This window comes from Neodiprion fabricii, chromosome 4 (genome assembly GCF_021155785.1).
Source record: "Neodiprion fabricii isolate iyNeoFabr1 chromosome 4, iyNeoFabr1.1, whole genome shotgun sequence".
Classification (NCBI taxonomy): domain Eukaryota; kingdom Metazoa; phylum Arthropoda; class Insecta; order Hymenoptera; family Diprionidae; genus Neodiprion; species Neodiprion fabricii.
Window position 1 is genome coordinate 21,146,236 of NC_060242.1, and position 18,274 is coordinate 21,164,509.

Below are 18,274 nucleotides of genomic sequence, written 5' to 3' on the forward strand. Positions count from 1 at the left end.
ATTTAGATGACGGCAGTAGTCTTTCGGAGGCTTGCAGTACGCCCATTATCGGTGGAGCCAGAGCCAGCAGCCTCTCAAACGACGACGTTATGGATCGCGATCTTCACGCCAGCCTTCTCGGCACCAGAGCGTCGTCATCCAGTCTTGGGGTGAGTTGGAAATTGCACATGTAAAAATTGACGATATCGAAGAGATCCCGCATTTTCTTCTTTTGTTCCTCAAAAAATCGAAAATATCACTCGACAAGTAAACTCAGAAGGCGTTTCTAATAAGTCGAAATCGTACAAAGATTCGAACGCCAAAATTTTCCTTGAAAGAAAAACTGCACTGAGAAAAATTTCATTTGTTATAGTAACTAAAAAAATTCAGTAAAACAATTAAATCCTTAAAAAAAACTATTTGAATGTTGTTGGAATTACGAAAAACGAGGTACGCGTAACCATTTGGCGCTATCGTCGATCCTTTTTTGGTAATTGCAACGCAAAATCGGTTTGTGAGGTTTGCTGTAGTTTTTTAGTTAAACAAGGCTTTAAGGTCAATTTATTCTTGCACAAGCGTTAAATTTTTACAACAGTTACAAGAAAATATATTAACAGTGATCGTAATGAGAAAGAATAGTAACGGATACGAGACTTTCCGGTAACAGCTAGAAAACTAATTTTCATTTCCTACCTAGAACTATATTTTTCGATTGTGGTAAAAAATGAAAATAGTTAAAGACTGAGCGGTAACCGGAACTAAAAATTTCTCTCAGTGTGTCCTTCAAATAATCGACCACATTTTTGTCGAATTGAAGTTCCGTTTGTGTGATTGGTACCTAAACAAATTGTAGTCGAATATTCCATCTTTATTTCCGTGAGTCCGCGTTGATCGATGGATTGGTTCGGTCGTTTGTTTTTTGATTTTTTGTCTCCGTGAAGCAAAAGTTACGCACCTTAAGCGTCACTTGGACAGCTGTAATTAATTGGCGAATTAATGACTGTCGACAGGCGAGGTCCGACTCCATGGCTTCGGTGTACAGCGGAGCAGGCGAAGGACGGTGGTGCGGATCGGTCGCCGTTAGGGGCGAAGTCGAATTCGGTCTTCAGTACGACTACAAGCAGAAGGCCTTCGAGGTTCGCGTCACTCAATGCAGAGACTTGGCGCCGGTCGACGTCAAGAGGAATCGCTCCGATCCGTGAGTGCAGATTCATGTTTCACGACATTTCACGAACGGAGAACAAGTCGGAACCTCGGATTTCAACGTGCGATTTCAAGTTTTAAACGATCGTTTGAACGAAACAAGCTCTTTTCGAGTTTTGTCTAGTGAAAAAGATTTTATTTGAATTTGAACTTATTTTTTTTCAATTTTATAGCATTTTATTTCGTATCGTCTTTTTCACCGTATTATATACGACGGTTTTTTCTAAAATTATCGTTACCAATTGATGAATTTGAAATTGATTGGTGGAAAAGTTTTTTTCGAGAAAAACTTGATTATTCTTTCAGGTTAACGCTCAGAACTTTTAAGACACGTGAATTTTTACTGCGAAAGCTCTGTTGATGACTAATTTTTTTTTCCATGAGATTTTATACGAATCGCCTGAAACTAAGTGCAAAAATTTCATCAAATTATGAAGTCAATGATGAAGATTTACTACGATTCGTCTTGTCTCAATTTTTCAGATACGTCAAGGTTTACCTATTGCCTGACAAATCGAAGGGTGGGAAGCGGAAAACTAAGGTTAAGAAACACACGTTGAATCCTGTCTTCGACGAGACACTCAAGGTAAGGAATTTAATACATCGATTATCGCGATTCGCGTTACGCGCAAAGATTACTTTCCTAAAAAAATGAGCGCGTGGCTGTTTTCAGTTCCACATGAGCCTCAACGGACTCGAAACCCGGACTCTCTGGCTCACAGTTTGGCACTCGGACATGTTCGGGCGAAATGATTTCCTCGGCGAGGTCAGGATGACTCTGGAGAACAAGATTTTCGACGATCCTACGCCGCGATGGTATCCGCTACAGGAAAGAGTGAGTAAAACGGTTAAATTTGAGTTGAAGAAACATTTTACTCGGTTCGTCTCTTCGCCAAAATCCTCTTCGCTTCCAACTACCTTCTCCCTTTATCTCTTCGAACAGTCCGAGCCCTTCGACGATCCCGTTACTTACAAAGGCGAGGTGATAGTGGGGCTGAAATTCGTGCCTCCTGATCCGACGCAGCAGCAGCAAGAGCGGTCTGGAGAGAGGAGCGGAAGCAGCGAGAAAATCGGGTCCAAGGCCCGAAAGAGCTGGAGCAAAGGGGCCCTTCACGTTCTCGTCAAGGAGGCACGGAATCTACAAACTCGGGCGAAACACGGAGGCACCTGCGATCCTTTTTGCAAAAGGTACGTTGAAAAACGCGATTCGAAAGACATTCTTTACTTAACAACCATTGCTTTTCGATTTCGGAACAAATTGAGCTGTAATCGATGAGTACTCGAGAATATTGATTGTACAGTTTTGCTTTATTGCCAGTTACTGAAGGTCTGGAAAATTCTGGGGAGTGTCGAACAACGAATGTTTTTATGAAAACGCAGCGTTGCAAATAACGTTACTAACATCCATCTTATAATTCATTTGCATATAGGTATACAAACTACGCAATAATCATTTTTAACGTAAGTGAAAAGAACGTACGATCTGATCATATTTCAAATACTCTACTTTTATACACTCACAGACGAAAAGCAAACCTTTTTTTCTGTTGCACAAAACCTTTCCTTTAAATATCAATGTTTTGTTAGTATTTTTGAACGACAATTTGACGGAGTTGAGTTGCCAAAACATCGGTATACGTGTAAATGATATGTTTTGCGACAAGGCTTGAGCAAGTAACGTTAACAAAACTAAACGTTAAACAAAAAATCAGCTTGGGAATAACTTCGAGGAAGTTCGCTTTGCAAAAACACGACTTCGCGTATGACAACTGTACTGAATTTTAGACAGTTGCAAAGTTGCTTCGAAGTAACGAGTTTCCCTAAAAATATATCGTTACATTAAAGTTATGAATTTCAACCTCATGTTTTGCTTGATTGCAATGTAACGGAGCTCGAAACAACGTTAACATCACGAATCTGCGTTTTACTTAATGAAATATTTTTCTGCGTAGATTGTTGGGGAAAATTAATCATTCCTTGTTATATTTAAGTTCGTTATCATTGCAGCTATCTTTTACCGGACAAGGGTCGTTCTGGTAAGCAAAAAACGGGGGTTGTGCGCCGGTGTACCGGAGGCTCGCCCGTCTGGGGCCACACCTTCATTTACAGGGACGTCAGTCTTCAGGAACTCGCTGAACGCGGCCTTGAACTCACCGTTTGGGATCACGACAGAATAGCGAGTAACGAATTCCTCGGTGGCGTTCGATTCAATCTCGGGACAGGTAAGAGCTGTTAGCTTAATTTGAAGAAAAACGAAACGAAAAAAAAAATACCAAGTAAAACAACACAAGGTTACCAAATTTTGATAAATAGGAGAAAAAAAAAAGAATTAAACGTTCCGCGCCCTCTCCGCCTGAAAATACTTCAACTTTTATTTTAAATCGTAGGTGCGATAAAATTTTGGATTTAGACTCGAATATGCGTATTGCATATGATATATCAAAGTATACATCTACTCCAAGTTTTTACTATTTGCACTTTTATGCAGTCGCTCGCTAATTATACGCCCCTGGTTTCAAATATGCGTACACTATATTACTATACACACACACAGACACACACATATCGTGCAGCTGTATTCATCGATTGACGTGTCGCGTCCCGTAAATTAATCGCATCGCACCTGTTACACGGTGCAAAAACTTTCTTTCTATGAAAATCTTTGATCCAACGGTTTGCGAATTTTTTTCATCGGGTACATGTACTCGTCCCTTTTTTCGATTTGAACTTGTCAAATATAAATATCAATTCTTTGTCAGTGCGAAAAAAATTCATCTTCTTAACAAAGCGTCACACATTTTTTTTTCCTGTAAGTAGTAATTGTAAAAGTATTGAAATTATCTAGAGCAACGCTTACAGTCTTTAAATAAACGTCTGCAAGTCGTAGTATGGTATATATGTTACAAAAGCGTTGGGGAAAAGACTAAAAATACTGTACAATATGTCGCGAGAGTCAAACACCTTGTTATACTGTCTTTAGAGAATAATAAGGAAAGATGTACGGATTAGATATTTTGAACGTAATATGTATTCATTAAATTTCTATAACAGTACGCTACCTAATAAATGAACTAACCGATGAATATTTGAACATCTTTTTTCGACGTCTCGCGTTTCTATCGCTCGAAATCCGGTCAAAAACGAGCAAAGACTTAAATCTCGCAATTTTCGCATTACAAATGTTGAGTGAATTTTTTTTTTTTGCACCATATTTACGCTTTTGGAGCCCGAAAATCCACGCAGATATTTAAAAATATACTCCGCGGATAAAAACAATGTTTCACAACGATTGATAAACTCTCATTTTCACCGGCAGGCAAGCACTACGGCAAATCGGTCGAATGGATGGACGCGACCGGCCGTGAATTGTCCCTGTGGCAAAATATGCTCGAGAGGCCAAATTTCTGGGTTGAAGGAGCTGTTACGCTCAGACCAAATCTCCACAATCATCCGCGGAACAACGCCACGTAGGCGGCGTAGCAATAGAGTGTAATTTTTACCATTATACCAGTACACATAAGATATACATATGTAAGCGATAAGTTCGTCAAACTCTTTTATAAGTAAGAGATATACACATACATACAAACACACACACACACACACACACGTATAATATACACAATACTTGTGTCTATCGGAATTAAGAGATAGAAATATGATACTAACCAGGCGTGTCACTGCCAAAAGAAAATCTAAACCATTTTTATACGATATCGCATAGGTATATACGGCATATTATATACATTATAATATAACGCATTCCCCCTGTAGACATGTAACTATGCGTTCATTTTACATTTGCGTATGTATAAAGGGCTTTACGTTTCAGCTGAATTCGAGCGTTTGTTTTTTCTCCCCTAGTTGAAAATCGTTGAAAGAATTTGATACAGAAATATTAGCGATTTGGCAAAGTTTCAACGACAAGAAAAAGAAAAAGAAAGAAAGAAAGGAAACGGCATAACGCAATTATTTTCAGTGATACTTGCCGATGTATTTTTTTGTCCGATGGCCACATTTTCATCGAAAAAAACGACAGAGAAATTTTTTGACGTTTTCTGATAAAAAAAATTATCGCAAGAAAGAAAAACTCGAATCGCAGACTGAACGTAACGTCCCTGAAAAATGTAACCGATTCGTCCAGGCAATATCCAAGCACACAAGCGAAAAACGCGCGATAATGCGGACGAGACGTAATTACAAGTGCGACGTACATACGCAAATGCATGTGTGAAGATCGATTGAACTTTATACGTGGAAAGTGCGTTAATATATTACATATTTACAATGAATCGTATACAAACGTCCCTCATGCCGGCATCTCGCGGCGTATTTATACTTCGATTATTATAATTAAGGTTACGGTTATTGAAAACGAAGAAGAAACCAGGAGAAACAATGGGACGCAATTTATAATCGATAACCAATACAATTACAATGTATAAATAAAGGCATGTAATAATGACATTTATGTGCCTATGCGGACGCCTATACGATCACGTTGTTATATGTATTTATTGTATATATAACAACGAATAAACATAACAGCCGTTATTTCATTTCTCTCTTTCTTTATTGTTCTTTCGCGTTCTTTGTCCGACGACGAGCGGAAAAAAAAACGTTAAGAAGAAGCTAAAAATGTTTCGTTAATTATGATGAAGGTATTTTTCTCCCGGTGAGAAAAACATATGCTTCCATATTATATTATATTATATTATTGTGTTATTATAGATAAATATATATATACACACGCAAGTTTGATGTGTAACGGATAGATGATAATAATATAATAATATAATAATAGTTGTGAAAATATGATTTTCGTATGACGAATGCAGATGCCAATTTGGATGTATGTATTTGGTATGCTGTTTTTACGTATACACGTTGCGGAATATGAGGAACGGTGCATTTAACAAGTTTAAATACACCAGATTTCCACATTAGGTAATATTAATTACACAAATGCACACATACATATATATTTGTAAGTTTGATATTAAACCGTATAATATAATTATATAATAATAATAATAATAATAATAAGATCCTCGATGAAAGACAAATGAATGATAAGGCTGAGCTATTAATTCGTACTTAAAATACGTTAAGTCAAGTCTTCTTCGCGAGTCGTCGTGCGATGATCGTTAACGATTTAAATTACGTGGGTGTATTTTCTGTAGTTTTTTTTTCGTTTATTTTTTGTTTTTTATACACAAACTAGCCTGATTTCAGTAGCTCCTTGAATTATTATTACACAATACGTTTTTGTCCTACATATTCCATAACTAGTTGGTTATAGAACTAATTTATATATATAGATAAAAAAAAAAAAAATTACAAATATGTATATTATAAAATTATTATGTCTTGTAATAATATAATATTATAATATAGTGATGGTTGTCAATTATAAGCTTGCGTGTGATACTCGGCGTTGAATTTTTCACGAAGAGGCTTTTACAAGCGCAGCCGATCAATTGTGCGTGAAAATTTATTGGTTAAAAAGACGAAACAAAAAGAAAAATAAAAAACAGGATGGTCGACCAGGGGACGAAATTCCGTCTTATAAATCGTATTATATAACATAATATCATCGTACAACATAGCTCTCACTATATACGTATATTTGACGAATGGAATAAATTCATTCTCAAATTTCTATCGACGAAGTGAATTTATTATATACAAGCATACATACACCCGAAAGAAATGTTGCAATAATTTTAGGATAAACGGTCCGTATACTTTACCATACGTTACATACAATATAGATACATGAGTCGTCATTGGTCCTTGTGTACTATGTATAACAATAACAAAACGCATATCCCAATTAATCATTGATATAAAATATGGAATTGATGTTCTATTTATACATACATAATATCGATAATATTATATATACATACATATGTATATATTCGCGAATGTATACATGAAAATAAAGAAAAAAACTTTTATATCATTTAAAATAATATTCGTCATACGAATCAACGTAAATTATTATATCCGGTATATAAATATATCAAACATTATTGTAGGGGTAAGAACGATAAGTAACGATAACTTGGTATGAAATTTATGGATTATTAAAAAATATGTGATACACTTCTCAGTATAATAATCTATGAATGTAGTATTGAAACATGAGAATCAGTCGTTGCATTTGAGGATTGCGAAGAAGGATCCGTGAACTTCTGTACACGAATGGAATTAAAAAAAACTTATTGCAGTTACCAAATATGGCGAGACAAATAGTTTGTCGATTTAACTAAATGCGGATTTACTCAGTTCTCCGAATTATCGGTGCGATAACTTTTTTGTTGAATCGATGGAAATGGCTTTGATTAAACTAAAAAAAAAAAAAAAAACAGCATTTGATATTTAACGATCGTGATAGATAAATTCGACGAATCCTTTATCATGTGTGTATATTCAAAAATTTGACAGTGAACAAATAGTGTTAAAGATCGCTGTTGCTGATGAAGCGATTCCCTTCGGAATTCTTCCCCGAGTAACGATATCTGGATTTTCCGTAAGCGCCTGAAGAAGAGGAGCAGCAAAGATCAGGGTGGAAAATCTAATCGGTTTAAAAATTGAAAATACGTACTTCTCACGTCCAGCGGTCCTCGCATCGAATCCGGCAGCGGCGTGTAATCGGGCTCTTCTACGGATATCGAGTTGTGCCGTTTGTGATCAAGCGCCCTGGCGAATTCTTCCGCCGTAAGGGAGGACAAGTTCGGCAGGTTTACCCTAACCATTCTCATCAGGCTGCCCCGCTCCCTCGCCTCTTGACGTTCCCTGGAGGAAATCGGACGCGAGTCCAGGAACCGCAACGTCGCCGGAAGCACGTGGACAGCGTAGCGACGATAACGCTCGTAGTCCTCCTCGTCGGTCGTCGTTGGATTGGTCAGCTGGTCCGGACATCCGGGATTGCCGAGGAGGCTCGCGTACTTCAGACACGGGCAGCACTCCTTTATTCGGTCCAAGGCTCTCTCGATGTCGGTCACCTGAGGAAAGAGTCGCCAAACTTTTTACGTATGTGAATTGGGGTGTCGGGTTGGAATAAAAACGCAGGGAAAGAGAGCCTTCAATAGTCTCACTGAAGTTAAAAAAAAGTTCACGCGACGGAGAAAAAATTTTGTAATACACTGAAATTCAACTGCAAACACCTCAGTATTTTCACTTCGTCATAAAAATCTTACGATTCTACTATTTTTTCACCGACAAAATCCATATCGCTAATTGTACGAAAACTATTGGTGATAACTGATTTTGTTTGTTGAAAAATTCTTCACAGATTTGTGATGGCAATAACGTGGTTCTTGTTGAATCACAAGTTTAACCCTTTCAGTCACAAAAGCCACTATAGTGGCAACCTTTTTTATATTTTATTTCAGATTTGTTTTCTACAAATTCGGTCAAGCCAGTTTTCTTGTTTTTTTTTTTTTTGAAGTAGACAGTTCGGTGTTCTAGAATAAATATTCAACGATGCCAACGTAATTAAAGTAAAAAGTGTTCAAGTGAAATTGTAGAAATAGTATTCCGAATAAAACGAGCCATTTTTAGATTGAAATCGAATCAATCTACTAGATTTTTAACAATTTCGAGGCGATTTGAACCGAAGCATCAATGTCCAAGCTTTTGACTATAATTTCAGTACTTATTTACGACTTTTTTGTTATAGAATAGTATTGATTTCTGGACAATTAATCTCCTTGAAACTCGAACTCGTCCGTACGTTCTTCACCCTTAAATTCAGTTCACTGTAATCGAAAAACGAAAATCTGTTCATAATTTCCGGAATCGAAATTCTATCCTGAGTAATCAAAAACTCACGTTAATTCGTTGTTTCTCTCTGTTTCTCGTATTAAAGAAAGCGTGCAATGTTCATACACGACTGCTCATCGGTTATTCATGTCGTAATCTCTCTCACCGTTTGTCTGCGTACAAAGTTATCGGTGTCACGTTAAGTTTTCTGACGCGATTTGAATGCGTTTCACGTTAGCGATGCGCACGTATTTTCGAATCACACACGCGATCATTTTCTCTACGTACGTTACATATGATCCTCATACCTATTATATCTCGCAGTCACGTTCCGTATACAGCGATTGAACAAGCGGAGAATACAACTTGAACGCAGGTTTAATAGGACAGAAAATATTATTGCATACGTCGATTAATTACGCAATCAGCAAAATTCTATACACCTGATTAGTTTCGTCAGTTTTAATTTTACCTATTCCTTAATTCGCTCGCGATTCCGTTATAATCCTGTAAACTAAAAAAACATCAAAAGAAACAAACACGTGAGGCAACAAGGCGGAAATAATATCGGTGACACATACCTACTAGAATGAGTAATCTTTAATTATTTCGTACAGACGTGCACGATGTTACACGTATACGTATACGTATACACCTTGTACACGGCTGATAACTTATCGTCGCGTTATTTTCCTTATCGTTCCGTGACTAAACTATGCGGTCCCCCCGAAAAACTTTTGTGATTGAGAAAGGATCATGAGGTGTGCACATCACGTTATACGAATGCTCTGCGGTGTATCTTATACCTGTGTTACAACCGTGCGGTTTAGCGAGTGAGTTACAGTGAGTTGTTACAGTGACATGCTGGCCAGTGTTGCACCAGCCGTAATTAAGTTAACACCAATTCCGATGTGAGAAATTCAGGTAATCGACATGTTATACAAGGCATTTATTAACGATTTACCGTGTATATATACATATACATATATATATATATATATATATATATATATATACGGTTGTAAACGGGAACGAATTAATTTGTATATATTTAGATGTTTTCGCTTTTAAACCAATTTGAAACAATTGCCCGAAGATGTGTGATTATAATTAGCTCGAAAAATTAATTTGTACTCGTTTACCATCATAGGACGAATGTATATATAATATATATTATACCTAAACTTATAATCGATGAAATATAACACTTCGAAAGATTAGTGATCCATGTACCGCATACATGCGCTTCGATTAGGTATACAAAATGCAGACACGAGAGTGAATGATTAAAAGTTGATTCTTGAAAATAAGAAGGTAATACGAGATCTGAGGTGTGAATAATTCAAATTCAAAGTAGAAGTGAAAAAAAATTAGATATAATAACAAGAATCGTTTAGTCATCGTTTCACCTTGGACGAAAAATGCAGTTGAAATGCAGTTGAAAACTGCATAGAATTGACGTTGCGAAATTGTAATGTACATATCGAAGCACGTACACGCGGACGCTATTCACACACATATCATGTATAAACCTTGTTGTTGTTTACGCTTAAAGTTGTCAGCTTAGGCATGCGCGGTAGAGTGTTCAGATCACAAAGACAGTTGTTATCCAAGACGAGCTCTTCCAGGTTAGCAAATTCCTTGAGAGCGGTGAGCGACACGAGATTGTTGTAGGAAAGATCGAGACTCGAGCAATCGGCTCCGACCAACCCGATCAGACCGTGAGGAATTCTTTCGGCCCGCTGTCCGGTGTACCAGGCCTTAAAAATCGGAGGGAAAAGCCAAACATCAATCGATCAATTCGTTATCGTGATTTTCGTTTTTTTCTTCTTCGAATTTTTTCTCCGATCGAATCGTCGCATACAAGTTATGTAACATATATCCAAACAGTACGTCTTCCATGTAACGTAGTTATAATTACCTGACTGCGTTGAACGGTCAGAGCAGTTCGGTTGAAATCTTGCTCCCGCATCATCGCCATTTTGTAACACCAAACACGCGCAACTGGTCTTTACAGCTCTGTGGTGTGAGATTAAGATACAGAACGCCAGCTGCAGACGCCTGTGCGACGCATAAGCTGTTCAGATACTCCGATCAAAGTGCGAAGCGAATCGTTTTATTCTTACTCAAACTAATCTTATCGCGAGTCTTGCTTCTCGCCTTCGGAAAATCACCGACAGCGGCTCGTTGGCCTAGGGGTATGATTCTCTCTTAGGGTGCGAGAGGTCCAAGATTTAAATCTCGGATGAGCCCGTGTCCTTTGATCCTTCACGACGCTACCCACAGTCGCAAATACGTTTTGTCACATAGCCGCGTTCTTCTTTGCTTTACAAGCGTTCGACCGTTCAAATCAGCGCGAATTAGTTAAATTCGTTTTCGAATCTGCCGCCATACGCGCCTCTCTACAACTATAATCATTTGTCTATGGAGCAATCGCAACCTAGCGGACCCGAGACGCACCTGATCACACGCCTATCTATCGTCGTTCTTACAATCACAGGTCAATATGGCCGCGGTGACACATTCGCTGGGCTGTCAAATTGGCTTGGGATACGCCTAAATTTTTCACATATTTACACCGTGTTTTAAAGGATAGTACATCGGGATGAGTTATACGGCCGTGTATTTCTAGGCGATAATAGATCGGCGAATCGGAGGTAAGTCTCGAACTTCTGGTCGTAGAAAAACAACGCTGTAATCAACTGTGCCTAATGCCACATGCATGCATGAATCGTATCTATCTCATAGAGAGGCTATATGGCCATCCGAAAGTATGGCCTATTTTTTTTTCTTCTCTCAACTCTAGGCATGTAACGGGTACGTTGACGTATTTGGCACGTACAAGTTGCTACCTGTAGCTATTATTTTGCACGTCAAGTAACGTCGTCTTCGACAACAATGACAGTCCTTGCAGCCACAACGTAACAATATTCCAGGACTGGTAGCAATTACCAATTTTTCTCAGTACTAGTTGTACATTTTTATGGTACTAATCGCCTCTTGTTACGCTGTTTTCTTACAACCATCACTTGAATTACTTTGCTGTTATTATCGCTTTTGAGACTTGATTTAAGTTATGCACAATCCAATTTGCGTTTCAATTATACAGAATGATTAACGAGAACATTTCACATATTCCACAGAACTGTGATAAACATGTGTACTTTGATTCTATTTCCTTTTTTTATTTACAAATTTTACAGTTTAACTCTGATATTTAAAACATACCCCGATATTTTTAAAGCAATGAACTTATTGAGAAGTATTTGTAATTGTAAATTAAATAGAAAAAATTATCCACCTGTATTTGCCATAGTGAAAAAAAAACCTACCATCATTTGTGATTGCAAAATTTTCCATTACCAGCCCTGATTTTGTTCTTAAAATAACAATTTATCGGAGAGGAATGATTAATTCTACCGTTGCTTAACAGAAAATCAGACTCGTGGGTATGGAGGCCATCGTCGAATACAACTACGAGGCACAGGAGTCTGATGAATTGACTATCCGCAAAGGGGACGTCATAAAAGATATCAGGGTTATGCCCGGTGGATGGTGGGAAGGAACGCTTAGAGACAAGCGTGGCATGTTCCCGGACAATTTTGTCAAGGTGAGTCCAGTGAAGAAAGTCAAATTTGGCAGGGTATACAATTCAAGTGGTAGCGCAGCATTCCATTTTTCTGATATCTAATTCACTAATTACGTTTTCAGGTACTAGAATCGGCGGCTGGTGTGGAAATGACTTCTTCGGTGAAAAACGAGGAAGTGGTCTTGCGCAACGGGGGTTCGGGCCAGGGGAGGAGATGGTGCAAGGTTCAGTTCAGTTATGAGCCGTGCAATGAGGACGAACTGGCTCTGACGCCCCAAGAATCGTTGGAATTTCTGGGTGAAGTTGAGGAGGGCTGGTGGAGGGGCAGGCTGAGAGGAAGGATTGGCGTTTTTCCATCCAACTTCGTGTCCCCTCCGACCTATGAGGAGCCTGAGAAAGACAAGTACAAACGAGAACTCTGCAGAGTCTTGTATCCTTACGAGGCTCTGAACGAGGATGAGCTGACTCTAGTCGAAGGAGAAGTGCTCACAATTCTCTCCAAGGATGCACCTGATAAAGTATCTATCGTTTCCAGGACCGTGTCACTTAGAATAACATTCGGCAGGGTAACTGAGCTAATATTTTTACGTTACGAAAGGGTTGGTGGAAGGGAGAGCTTCGGGGTCGCGTTGGCCTTTTTCCTGATAACTTTGTCGAAGTCCTGGGCCCCAAAGGCGAACAACATGAACAGCACGACCAGCCGCTTTACACCTCCGGAAAATCCAGCATAAGGCACTCGGTGACAACGAAAAGAACGGAAAAAGCGCACGCCAGACGAAGCTTGGACACACACAACATTGCTCAATCAGGTAATCAATTGGGGATCTCTAATAATGGTCAAATTGGACCGAATCTAATAATTCGAACAGTTTGAATAGTTCGATTAGTTCGAATAGTTCGACTGGTTTAAATAGTTCAAATCGTTCAAATAGTTTGTATAGTTCGAATAGTGTACTAGTAACCAGTTGTTTCACTCATTGCTACCGAATAGCGTCTAAAACGAGCCGGTTTCAGAAACAACAAGAAAGTCTTCGGTTTCCACATCTTCGTCTTCTTCGTCGACATCAGGCATGGTCGCAATGAGCGGAGACAAAAAACCCAATGGCAGTCAGCTGCTGATGACAAGTCTGAAGAGGCTCGTTGGTGGCGGTGGAAACAGTAATGGCAACAGCAGCAATGGCAGCAGTGGAACGAGCAACTTACCTGCTGGCTCCGTTAGCATAGACGACGAGTTGGACGGCGTGCAGAGAGGAGAGGGACTCCCGCTATCTCATCCAACAGCGTCGAGGGCTAGATTGCCAAGGCGGCGATTGCCCTCCTCCCAACATCTCCGTCATCAGAACACTGTCAACAGCAGTACAACGACAACAACAACAATTCACACGGTGTGTATATTAAGGATGCTTTTAGTTATCGCAAAGGGGGAAGATCCTTATGACACTTAACGTAGCAGCCAAAGTAAGCACTAAACTTGTTATAAATAGAATGATTATGAGGCTGCAGCTTGTGACGGTAATGCAAAGCATTAGAAGAAACTTCACCATTCTGTAACTTCAGACTAACTTTGAAGAAGTTGAATTTGTAAAATATGGATTTGTCAATGTTGTGTTATGGTTTATCAAGTATATTCAAACAATCCTAAAGTTGTGAGATGGTTCATGAATAATTCGATAAATTTTTATACTTAAGATTCTCTGGAAGTATTAGCTTTCCATGAGATTTTCATAAAGTTTTTTCTGGATGTGCTTAATTGCCTTATTTTTATAAAAACCTAAAGATGAATTTGGCTGCTTATATTATATTATATTATATTTGGCTTCGTATATTGTTCCAGCTTCCTATGATCTTTTAGTCCGAAATGTTCAACAGAAATTTCACGCACCGGCAGTCTAAATGCGTAATTAATAGTTTCCTGTAGCAGTTTTATGTTATCTTTTCGTCGGTTATTACTACGCTTTTGTAAGATACGGTTTGTAATGTTTACTCAGCGAGATAAGTGGTGCGGTATCTCTTGCAGTGTGAATCAAACAAACGCTTGTGTGGTTTAATTCCAGGAAACTGAACAACGTGTCAGACCTGCTAAATGATTCGTTTCATTAATTATTCTTTTCTAGGAATCTAATCTAGCTAATGGAAGTGCCGTTACTCCTTTGGAACGTTTGCGCGACGAGGACGTCGACAGCGAGAGTAGAACTGCAAAGGGTAGACGAATAGCGCCATGGGTAATTAATTAACTTTTAAAATTTATGCTCATTGTCTTCTTGGTGACTAGAATCGAAAAAGAACTTCTGTTACGCATCACGTCACATAAAAAATCTGGCACAGGTGGAGGAGCTCAAACTGAACCAGATGGAGAGGAGAAAGACTAGCCCTGTAGAAAAACCCGACAAACCAGAGACTAAAAAACCCAGAAGCAGTGACACCAAGTTAGTGAATTTTGCACAATTCGTTGAACACTGAATTCAAATCTCTTCTCTACTTATTTTCCACCGTTTCAGTAGATAAAATTAATTTCCTGTTACACATTTTCCAGTAGAGCAACCGTTATTGGAGAGTCTAATTTTAAAATTGAAATGGAAGGCGATCAGCAACGAAAAGCTGAAGAGAGTGGCCGAGGAAAAGATACGGAAAGGGCAATGACGATGGAAGGTGCAGAACAACCTCCTCCGTTTGTCCCGTATCCCATGTACTGCCAACTTCTGGAGAGGGTAAGCGTTTGTTTTTCTTATTTCTTTCTCGTAAATACTTTGACCGAAATATCGCAGCGATTTACGTAGAGCAACGCATTGTCCAGGGTACCGAATACGGTAATTGTACAACGTACAAGTTATCACGAAAGAAATAAAAAAAAAGTGTTTGCATTCACAGAAGAATCGTTCACTGTCTGAATACAAATGAGTTTCCAGTGCTTGTTTTTTTTACCTTGATCGATCGGCCGATCGATCGACGCACAGAGTAGAACCGAATGAATCATCGGATGACGAGAATTATGAATATGTAATATGTGTTCTGTTTGAATATTTAAAAAGGTTGCGATGCTGGAAGAGAAGCAAACGATGCTACAACAGACAATTGACCAACTAACCGAGCAACTTGTGCCACTACTGCAGTCTAATGTTTCAACGAACAACAAACTGTAATTGTTATTATCTATTTTCACCACTACTATTGTTCAATAATCGACTAATCACTCCCCCCTTTTCCTCCCTCATTTTACACTTGTTATGATACCCAGATTTGATTTTATATTGCGTATTATTTATTCATATATAATGTTTGACCATATAGTTATATTATTCAATGTACTGCCGTTGTCCTCTCTTTAAGGTGGGAACCTTTTTTGGACACGTTTCAAACATTCCTTTTTTTAATCCTCGGTCTTTTTGTACTTACTTGCAATGTTTGAACTATGACTTTCTTTCGTTGGGTTAAACTGTCCTCGTCACGACAGCTAAATTCCAGCCTTAGTTCCAGCGGGCAGACTGTTGTTTTATTATTATTATTATTATTAATATTATTATTGTAGAATTTTATTACCTTTTAATTATTAATGCATTTAATTATTACCAAGGTATTACATGATTTCGTACCCCTATATTTTTTTTATTTGTTTTATCGTTTCGAATGACGACGCGTGCATGTCAAACGAATATATATCGTAGAGTATATAGCTATATACACATATATATTTATATTCGAGTACTTAAATCACTGGATCCGTTTGTTGTTCTCGCGGGACAGCTTCCATTAATTATTAACGCAAATGAATCATGCGCAGCAAAGTTTTTAAATCAAAGAAACGAAAAAATTTACAGTATCAGTAGCAAGATGCTGGAACGTTTGAATAATAATTATCACGAATCGAATGGAGATGAGGATAATGAGGATTGAAGTATTAATTGTTATAAACAATACTTTCAAAGAAATATTACACACATCATGCGTGTATTGTAAGTATTATAAGCTTTAAGATACAAAGCGTATATAAATTATTTTGTATTTTATTTAGACTTAATTTGGCATACGCATACATACCTAATATTAATTTTCGTGTGGTTGTGCGGCTAAAATTATCATTCCAAGTTTTTTATTAGAATTTAGTCAGTACCCTTATTCCGAAAAAATAGTTACAACTTCACCCTAAACAAAAAAACCGGACCTCAAAACTTGGAACATTCCGTTCATTTTACTCCATAAAGGTGCTAATAACTAATAGGTACTAACTTGTAGAACTAAAACAAAAAGTTTGTCCGAATTCTATTCTTTTTTATCGTTTTAATTCCCCTCTTTAAAATCAAACTATCGTCTCGCAAGGCCGAGTGTGTCGAATATTAATTTCTATCTCCGCGTCAAAATCAACTCAGGCTTCTCCTTTTTTTTTTTTTTACTCTATATCTAACCAACGGCTGCATAAAATTTCTGGAAAACGTTGATAATGCCCAGAGAAGCCGAAGTTGGAAAAATCAATTACGCATTTGGAAATTGAGCTCTTAGCATAATAACAATAAAGTGGGATGTTTATGAATACAGGATTCATTGAAAACATTCGTGTACATGTTTTAACCTACGTATTATTGGTATATCCGTGGAAGTAAATTTGTTGCATACAAAATGTTAGTGGTTTTTGATCTTTTGATATGAATCTTTGATCGTGAGTCTGTATATTGAATATTATACGTAAATTATAAAATATACTTATTATGATGATTGGAGCTATGACGCAATACAGTGCATTTCATAGCGAAGATCCAGTCTAATTACAACGCTCTAAAACGAAACATTTCAGAGTAAATAATTTTCACTATTTATACAAACACCATTATTATTATTATATATGTATATATATACATACATCTATTGCAGAGATTTTCGATTTTCCTTTTACTGCCTTGACGTGTCCATTTATTATAACAAACGGTATATACCCTGTATAAATAATTGAATCTGTTATGAAAATAAAACAATGAAATGAAAAGTGTGAAGAAAAAGAGAAACCACAAAAAATCAACACACCTTTTAATTAAATTGAATAAAATTCATGATAAAAAGAAAAAAATACAAAAAACGGTAACATATTGATTAATACAGTAGGTAAATATTGTAAATAGAAATTACTTACATTTATATATAATATATACCATGTTCTTGTGCTTTGCACTAACAAGTGAAAAAGAAGAAAAAAAAAATAAATAAATTCAAATTCGAAGAGACAGCAAATAAGCAGGATAATTCTTGCTTCACGAATCGTGAATCGTGATGCCTACGGTGAAATGTAAATAATACATTATTTGAGTAAACGTATTACTATCATCTGTGTCTTAAACTATATAGTATTTAATATTTATTTATTTATTCGTGTAACCACTTCCCATTTCTTTGGTGACTTTAAATACCGTATTCTCATCTACCAAACGCGACTACGAGCCGGGCCATGTTCATGATGTCGATTCGACAATTGAAAGCCAATAAACACCTCGTCAGGCATCGCGTATTTTAAGAGATAATAATATCGAATTTTCAACGACGCGAAAATCTGTTTATCAATATAGAAGTTTGGAAAAGCAGGAGGTTTGAATACAGAAAAGCCGAAACGTAGAAAAGCGAAGTATAATAGAAAACCACATTTTTTCTCCGACGATTCTATACTTTGAGTTTATATAATTTTTTATGTTTCGAAGACATTGCCTTTCAACACATTCTAGTGAGTAGATTTTCTCGTCTGTGAAAATT

General features: G+C 37.5%; 3 protein-coding genes across 10 annotated transcripts in view; 2 read left to right on the forward strand and 1 right to left on the reverse strand.

Moving 5' to 3' along the window:
- The window catches only part of LOC124181214, a 40,392-nt gene extending 33,239 nt beyond the window's left edge, over nt 1–7,153 (forward strand). For both annotated transcript variants that reach the window (XM_046567545.1, XM_046567546.1), the window contains exons 12-18: nt 7–149; nt 990–1,177; nt 1,666–1,768; nt 1,856–2,017; nt 2,126–2,370; nt 3,190–3,404; nt 4,499–7,153. In XM_046567545.1, the coding sequence (XP_046423501.1) occupies nt 7–149; nt 990–1,177; nt 1,666–1,768; nt 1,856–2,017; nt 2,126–2,370; nt 3,190–3,404; nt 4,499–4,653 (1,211 nt within the window). In that variant the 3' untranslated portion in view covers nt 4,654–7,153. The remainder of the gene's footprint in view (nt 1–6; nt 150–989; nt 1,178–1,665; nt 1,769–1,855; nt 2,018–2,125; nt 2,371–3,189; nt 3,405–4,498) is intronic.
- On the reverse strand, nt 5,196–11,081 carry LOC124181218 (leucine-rich melanocyte differentiation-associated protein-like). 3 transcript variants are annotated; one of them, XM_046567556.1, is made up of 4 exons: nt 10,877–11,081; nt 10,503–10,715; nt 7,796–8,195; nt 5,196–7,728 (listed from the first exon to the last, which is right to left on the reverse strand). In XM_046567556.1, exons 1-4 carry the CDS (start codon nt 10,934–10,936, stop codon nt 7,649–7,651), a joined length of 753 nt encoding a protein of 250 aa, XP_046423512.1. In that variant the 5' UTR covers nt 10,937–11,081; the 3' UTR covers nt 5,196–7,648. The 3 variants fall into 3 exon arrangements, with proteins under 3 accessions (XP_046423512.1, XP_046423513.1, XP_046423511.1); XM_046567557.1 differs by having other exon boundaries at nt 5,196–7,537; nt 10,488–10,715; XM_046567555.1 differs by having other exon boundaries at nt 10,488–10,715.
- On the forward strand, nt 9,364–17,870 carry LOC124181217 (SH3 domain-containing kinase-binding protein 1-like). Of its 5 annotated transcripts, none has more exons than XM_046567550.1 (9): nt 9,364–9,900; nt 12,389–12,565; nt 12,667–13,062; nt 13,143–13,353; nt 13,559–13,929; nt 14,659–14,766; nt 14,870–14,970; nt 15,081–15,252; nt 15,574–17,870. In XM_046567550.1, exons 1-9 carry the CDS (start codon nt 9,889–9,891, stop codon nt 15,682–15,684), a joined length of 1,659 nt encoding a protein of 552 aa, XP_046423506.1. In that variant the 5' UTR covers nt 9,364–9,888; the 3' UTR covers nt 15,685–17,870. The 5 variants fall into 5 exon arrangements, with proteins under 5 accessions (XP_046423506.1, XP_046423505.1, XP_046423508.1 ...); XM_046567549.1 differs by having other exon boundaries at nt 9,367–9,900; nt 15,078–15,252; XM_046567552.1 differs by having other exon boundaries at nt 9,367–9,879; nt 15,078–15,252.
- The last annotated feature ends 404 nt before the right edge of the window (nt 17,871–18,274 follow it).